General features: G+C 34.9%; 2 protein-coding genes across 2 annotated transcripts; one reads left to right on the top strand and one right to left on the bottom strand.

Annotated features, from left to right (window-relative positions):
* Positions 1–1,952: 1,952 nt before the first annotated feature.
* On the bottom strand, positions 1,953–2,333 carry OCT59_008478 (uncharacterized protein; the record flags this gene model as incomplete). The annotated part of the gene is made up of 1 exon (XM_066142496.1): positions 1,953–2,333. One exon carries the CDS (start codon positions 2,331–2,333, stop codon positions 1,953–1,955), a length of 381 nt encoding a protein of 126 aa, XP_065999375.1.
* Positions 2,334–4,033: 1,700 nt separating this feature from the next.
* OCT59_008477 (uncharacterized protein) lies at positions 4,034–4,717 on the top strand (the record flags this gene model as incomplete). Its single annotated transcript, XM_066142495.1, has 1 exon — positions 4,034–4,717. One exon carries the CDS (start codon positions 4,034–4,036, stop codon positions 4,715–4,717), a length of 684 nt encoding a protein of 227 aa, XP_065999374.1.
* Positions 4,718–7,797: the final 3,080 nt, after the last annotated feature.

Below are 7,797 nucleotides of genomic sequence, written 5' to 3'. Positions count from 1 at the left end.
TAAATTGTGAAAGATTACTGGGATATGCATTTCACGAGGTTTTATGGATAAGTCAAGATTACATCCTCTATGTGCTGCACCTCGATACCTTCCTGTAATATGGCAGTGGTCTCTTACTTTATTTCCATCTAAGGGGTTACGACATATCCAGCAGTTTATTGCATTATCATAACTTGCTTGCTCTTGGGTTGTTAACGGCATCATTTCCATTGGGTTTCTGAATTCATTACGGATTGCTTCAGCCTCATTTAGCATTTCGATTACAAATTTTTGTGCTGCATTTTCTCCTGTAAATATCTTCTGTGATTCACTTACACCATCATATCTTACCTTAATATACGAGTATGAGCAGGGATTTGCTCTTGTACTTTCTTGGTTTTCTTATCTTTGTCTTCATCTGTGGGTGGTATGTCCATTACTAGGGCTTCAAAGTCTGCAACAAAGTAATATGGGACTTGCATGCGGCGTTTCCAGTTCTTGAATTCATATATATCATTTCCTTTCTTTACTGATGGCATTCGGTCTGCTTGTGGGGTTTTCTTTAATCCTCGACATATTGCTACATGTTTGTCATGGATTTCTTGTTGATGTGTGAAGTGGGAGATACACCATCGGCAGACAAATGTTGCATGTCCATCTTTTGTACGTTTATTTACTAAACGGCTCATATTCTTAATCCAGCAATAGTGCTGCTTTTCCCCGTTACTGATAAGTACTAAATCTATTATTTTACGGCCCTCTGCATCATCCCTATCGGTAACATATATTGGGCATAGGCGGTGGTCACGCCATTCACAGATGCAGAGGGCAATAGTTGGATTCTGTCGCTCAAATCTTCTTAGAATTACCTCATCAGCTTGTACTGGAAATTCGATACCTTCAAAGTTTAACTCATTTACATACTCCTTATACTTGGAAATTCTTTCTGCGTTCTTTTCTACTGGATGTAATGCTGCTAGGATTGCCCACTGGAAGCATTTGTCATCATCATTAGCTGGATTTACTACTCCCTTTTTCGTGGCAAGATCTTTTGGGAGTGGTATATGTCCTGCTCCTGTGGGTGGTTGGAATTGCGAGATTTCTATAAATATTTTTTCTACACGATAGAATTCCCAACCTGATCCGTAATTTACATAGTCTTCTACTTTCTGCATGATTCTTGCTAATGCAAAGTTAAATGTACCATTAATATCTGTTGATGGTAGGATTGGCATATTGCGAGTTTTAAATGGTATGTTATATCTGTAGATATACTCTACTCCATCATCTTCACTAAAGTTACCATCTCCGAATAATCCCTCAAGGTAAGAATCTAAACGTCTTATTGTGGCAAATATTCCAATTCTTACTTTTATTGATCCCAATCGATTTCTTTCATCCTGAAGAATATTCTGGATTGTTTGACTGTGTGCTGTAAGAAATGAAGCATAGTCATGCTCTCCAGGTGTTCCTATAGCAATATCAGCCGTAAAGTTTGAGTCTGTTAACTCCTTTCCTATTCGTACCTGATCACGACATTCAAAGACTACCTCATAATGTGGGTCTGGATCAATTTGCATCATGCGGGTTATCTCTTCATTGGTTACCGCCGCTTGTGCTTCACGGATTTGGCGGATCTCATCCTCATATTCCTGCAATTTTGCATTTGAGCGGGGATATGGGATGGACTTGACAGGTACCTGCTTGAGTTCAGCTAGAACTGATCGGGTGACTTGTCTGTGTTGGGCACTTCTTGCTTGATGTGTTGACATCTTGTAAACTTTTTATACTCCTCTTTTATTCAATTAGATTTTTTCTGAAAATAAAAATTAATTGTCTGCCTACCCTATGAGGGTAAAAAAAGGGAGACAGATTAGTACTGTCTTCCTAAACTATTCGTCACCATCTGAGTCATCATCATCCGAGTCACCGAACACATCCTCGTCCCGATGTATTCTCTATCTTTAAGTAACTTATAGTTGTAAATTACAACGGCGAATAGCTTCTTTTACTATAATATGCTTTACTGCGGCATTTGTTCTCTCTTTACAAGCCTTTTGATATGCCTCCCATTCAAGTTCACAGAGGATACCTTCCTCCTCCAATGATTGGCCAAGAGCATCATTTGCTTTTTCCTTCTTTTCTACTGCCCTGTCGTATACCTCCTCGGCTTCTTTATGCCGCTTCCAGAGTATTCGTTCAGCTTCGGCTCTCCAGATTGGGCTGACTTCTAGAAGATGTGTCCCGAAATTTCTACTTGGAATGTATTCCAGGATATGGCCCACAAGTTCAGGGATTACTGATACTGCGTACGGGGTTTGGTGGCTTTTTAGGATTTCCCTATTGATAGCCATAAGATCGGAGACTGTGCAGCCGAAGATTGTTGCTAACTTTTCTGCGGTATATACCATGTTATGTATTATTTATCTGTATAGTTACTTGGTACCTACCTTTTATTCAATTACATTTTTTCTCGGTATAAGGGTAATTGCTTGCCTTGCTATTCCGCTCTATTGACTCCATGGCTGGTTTCCTGGATGGGTTAATATTTCCTTACCTTTTTTGGCTCCGTTAGCTTTGAAATCCTATTTCTTGTTCGGTTGGGGGGTAAGTAGGTGAAAATATTAATAAATGATTTAGATTATGAAATAAGTAGGATATAAGTAGGTGAAAATATTAATAAACGGTTTAGATTATGAGATAAGTAGGTAAAAATATAAAAAAGGTGATTTAGGTTATAAAATATGTAGCATATAAGTAGGTGAAAATATTAATAAACGGTTTAGATTATGAGATAAGTAGGTGAGCCAGAATTGGGGTTTTCATACTACTCCGGTTTGAGTAGATTATTTTCGCGTGTAGTTTAGTTAGTATTTTTGTCAATTTTGACTTATATGTAATTTTCTACTTATAATCGCGTCCATGTTAGGTTTTTAACTGGAACCCATTAATAAAAATAAAAATAAAAATTTTGCGAAAATATAGACCAATCCCTATAAAAACGAATTGTTCATAAGTTATACATAATTTGACCATATAACGTCATATATGTCCATTATTTGTCTATTATTTGCTCATATTTTAAGATTGCATCTTTTTGGAGCTCATAAAATGTATATTAAACGGGCACAAGTAATTTACAAATTATGTATGTTAATGTATAAAAAAATAGATTTTCCATTTTATATACATTACTTGTACACTAAAATATACATAAATCATACTATATTATCTTATATACGTTATTTGTACATTTACCAACATTTACCAACATAACTTAATGGACAAATTATGTGTTATTATTCATATTATTTACAGTAAAGAAAATTCGCTCAAAGTTTTTCATAAATGTATTGTAAATAAATATAATGTAAAATTTAATTGTAAAATTATATTGTATAATCTAATGTAAAAATTAATTCCTCTTGTTGTAATTGGATAGCCACGGATTTTTAAGCGATCAATGTACTAAATTTCCGTTGACAAAGCGCCCCTGGTGACACAACTATAACAAGGTGGGAACAAATTTACTTAATCAAAAAAAATTTAAAAAAAAGTAATAACGGGAGTATTTATTTAAAATCACGTGATACATGTAATAATGATCGGCCATCTATATATTAAACTTAACGTGTCCTTAGTAGTATGAAAACCCCAATTCTGGCTCACCTACTTATCTCATAATCTAAACCGTTTATTAATATTTTCACCTACTTATATGCTACATATTTTATAACCTAAATCACCTTTTTTATATTTTTACCTACTTATATCCTACTTATCTCATAATCTAAACCGTTTATTAATATTTTCACCTACTTATATCCTACTTATTTCATAATCTAAATCATTTATTAATATTTTCACCTACTTACCCCCAACCGAACAAGAAATAGGATTTCAAAGCCAACGGAGCCAAAAAAGGTAAGGAATATTAACCCATCCAGGAAACCAGCCATGGAGTCAATAGAGCGGAATAGCAAGGCAAGCAATTACCCTTATACCGAGAAAAAATGTAATTGAATAAAAGATTCACATATAAAAGACTTACAAGATGTCACAATACAGACCATTACTAAGACGTATACTAGGCCAGTTTGAACTCAACATAGAAGAATGGGTAAAGGAAATAATGTGGTATTTAGATATAGCATATTTAAAAGCTTTAGATTCCGAATTTAGCAAAGAAAGTATGTTAGTATCTGGATTAGAAGAGCTAGTAGAAATATTTGATGAGATGTTAGAAGGTGATGATATATGGATACATCCATCACTTTTATCACGAATAAGATATTCTATTCTACCAAATGAGATGGCAATATATGAAAGATTTTCAGATATCATTAAGAACTTCTCAGAGGATAAAGAATTAGCATATGCATTATTAGACTTAGTAGAAATATTATCAAAAAAGAAACCTACAACATTCAACATTATAGATTACAATATACAAAGAATATTCACAAATCCTAATGATGAATATAGAAATGAATTCAGCATCTATCATATAAAAGGAGATGAAGATATGGATGAAGACACAGATGAAGATATAGATGAAGACATAAATGAAGAAGAGCAGAATGAATTCAATGAATACTACCAAAATCTTGCACCAACCACCGAGAGTCAGCTGGATAGGCTAAAAAATGAGTTGGCTATAACTCTATGTGACGAATGTCTTATGCCAACAAGAAGTCATGAATGCGATTGCTGGATTTTACAAATAGAGGGTTTCTAGTTTTCAGTGAAACCATTTTTTTACCTCTCGCAATCTGGAATAGGTGCATCACAAATAAAATCTCCAAAATCATATGGATTAGAAAACAACTTCTGTAAGAACTTATAAACCATATCAGCATCCAATTCAGTCTTAGTGCCAAATATATTAACCTTACCAGATTTAGGCCAGATATGTACCCGAATCTTTGAAGTAAAGATTATAGCAATTTTAGAATGAATATCACCTGCATCATTCTTAATATACTTTATCGGAAAGGGAAGAATCTCACGAATACCATCTATAGATTCTAAAGCATATGCTAAGGTAGAAAGATTAATAAACTTATCACCCCCAATATTAATCACAAATTTATAATTGCACAGGAGAGCCTTATTTCCACCCACAAGTTCTACAGAAGAAAATTCAGGTAGGGAACATTCAGAAAGGTAACGTAAGAAGATAGCAACAGGATCAAAAGACCCGAAAACTTGTATACTACCAGATTTAGGAAAATAACGAATAGTATGTACAGTATCAGCTAAGATGATAACAAACTCAATGCATGCATTAAAAGTGCTACCATCTCCTGTACGTCGCCATCTATTTAATGGATTGTCAGGTGTACTTCGTCTGCATCGCCTCTCACCTTTTGGTTTAGACAAGTACTGTTCATAACCCTCAAAAGCTTTATGAATAAAGTTGCTATTAATGGCAATAACATCCTTAGTAGGTTCAAGCTTATGACCAAGCATGGTGTAATCAAGCCCTTCAACATTGATCTTAAATTCAGTAACAGTAAGAGATGGAGTAAGTTCACTAAAAGTAAGCATGTTTGGTTTTTTCTATTGATAGAAAAGAAATGTTCAAATTATTTTATCCTAAGAAAAAATCTAATTAAATAAAACTTCTTCATCAATATCTCATATGAGATACCATGACAAACAATAGCTTACCTTTCGAACTTTTAGAAAAGATATTCAAAACTTCATATGAAGGTACTTACTCCCGTTGGCATTATCTTTGCAATTATGCATTAGTGTGTCGAAAATGGGCTGTAGTAGCAAACTCTCTCCTATGGGGTGAAACAGACCTTTATAACCTCTATAATATTAAGGAGTTCCAAATGTACAAACATCTCACAAAACCAGGGACAGTATGTGGAAAATATATCAGAAAGCTTAATATGGATGGAGTATTATTATGGCCTATCTGTATTGTAAAAATGCTACAAGCTTGCCCCAATATCCAGGAACTTAGCATAATAGATTATCAATACTATGGTGGAAAAGGTGACGTTAGAGATTTGCTAAGTGAAATCCTGCATATATTACCAAACCTTCAAAAGCTAGATATCAGATATAGTCGATATTTTAAAAATAGAAATGCCATTGAAAAACTCATAGAAACCCGTAAAGACCTAGAAATCAGAGTAACATGGCAAATGTAATATTTGTAAAGGCTAATCACTGCCAAAACATTTGGGCACTGCCCTGTTACTGCCCGTCACTGCCGAAAAAATTTGGGCACTGCCCTGTCACTGCCCGCCACTACCCATCATTGCTGCAGAAGTTTGGGAAACACATGGATTTTTCCTAGCAAGATGACGCTTTAACTTAGAGGGAAAGTCAAAACTTGCTCCACATAGATGACAGGTTAATCTTCCTCGAGAGTGTGAATTTTTTTTAAGTCGATAGTATCCATCTGCAAGGAAGTCACGTTAGTTTTCCGTTTATGTAGAGAAATTGGAATGGTAATTTTTTTACGTGATGATAGAGGGATGGTCAGTTGCCGATTTTGGAAATCTAGAATGACATTAGCACGATCAATCCAAGGTACACCCAGTAATAAAAAGTCCTTATCACTCTTAACAACCATGAAGTCATCTTCGATTTTTTTAGAGTTCTCCCCATCATACACAAGAATACCAAGACCATATACTGTCCCAATAGTATCAGATTTTGTCGCAACACCACTAAGGTCAGGAGCATTACTTCTATCAACATCAAGATTTAGGCGCTTTACAATATTGTTAGATATCAGAGAACTATCAGAACCAGTATCGAAAATTGTCGTAGGAATAACTAAAGATTTTTCACTCTCAGGTGCGACTACTTTGGTCTTAATAGTGACTACATCACTAGCAGACTTGCGGTTAACAATTCCAATACCTGCTATAGAAGACCATAAGTCATTATTACATATAACATCATCATTTTTACGGATTAAATTTGCAGCCATACTATTAGTTACAACCGAAATCATAGGATGAAGGATAGATGTGAAAAGGTCCTTAACATTATCCCAAACTTTTTCACGTGTTTTTATTGAGGGTTCTCCTTTAAGCTGACTGAGTACTGGTTCTTTATAATTAATGAATTCAGCATTCAGAGCATTGTAAGCAGATATAACAGTCTCTTTTGGTACAGCATTAACGAAGGATTGAACCAGAAGCTTTAAGAGTTGTATAAAAACCTCAAAGATAATACGCTGCCTTTCAAGTTGTGATTTTTTCTTATCAGTAGGCTTTTTATCTATACGTTTCCTTTCTGTAGGCTTTTTTTTTTAATCCATAGCAGGCATGTCCAGAGTCTGAATCACTATCAGAGGATTCAGAGGAGTCAGAGGCGTCAGAAGAGTTAGAGGAATCAGAGGAGTCATGTGCATAATTTGTTTTCCTCTTTCCCTTCTTAGATTTTGGACAGGAACTCTTAGTATGACCAGATTTTCCACAACTTGAGCATTTCTTTGATTTCTTTGGTTTGCGTGTACCTGAACTTATACCAAATACCTGATTACCACGGTAAATATGGTCAGATGGTAAATTTTTATTAAGTTCTGTATCAATAAATATTTCAAGATCACTAAGGGTTACTTTACTTATATCGATATCTCTTGGAAGACCTAATTTATATGCTAAAGCAAGTAATCTCTGAAATGATGTATCATTTTGAGGACTTGAAAATGGACTAGAAGATGGTACTGGTACTGCAGATGATCTAGCCGTAGTCATAGGAATTTTAGAATTTATAAGATTCTCAATATCCGCTAAAGTTGGACCCTGATATGTAACTATAGGAGTAGGTGGCATATCTGTCCTG

The sequence above is a fragment of the Rhizophagus irregularis genome, chromosome 16 (genome assembly GCF_026210795.1).
Source record: "Rhizophagus irregularis chromosome 16, complete sequence".
In the NCBI taxonomy this organism is placed as follows: domain Eukaryota; kingdom Fungi; phylum Glomeromycota; class Glomeromycetes; order Glomerales; family Glomeraceae; genus Rhizophagus; species Rhizophagus irregularis.
The sequence above is the reverse complement of the archived record's forward strand: the minus strand, read 5'-3'. Positions and strand labels throughout refer to the sequence as shown.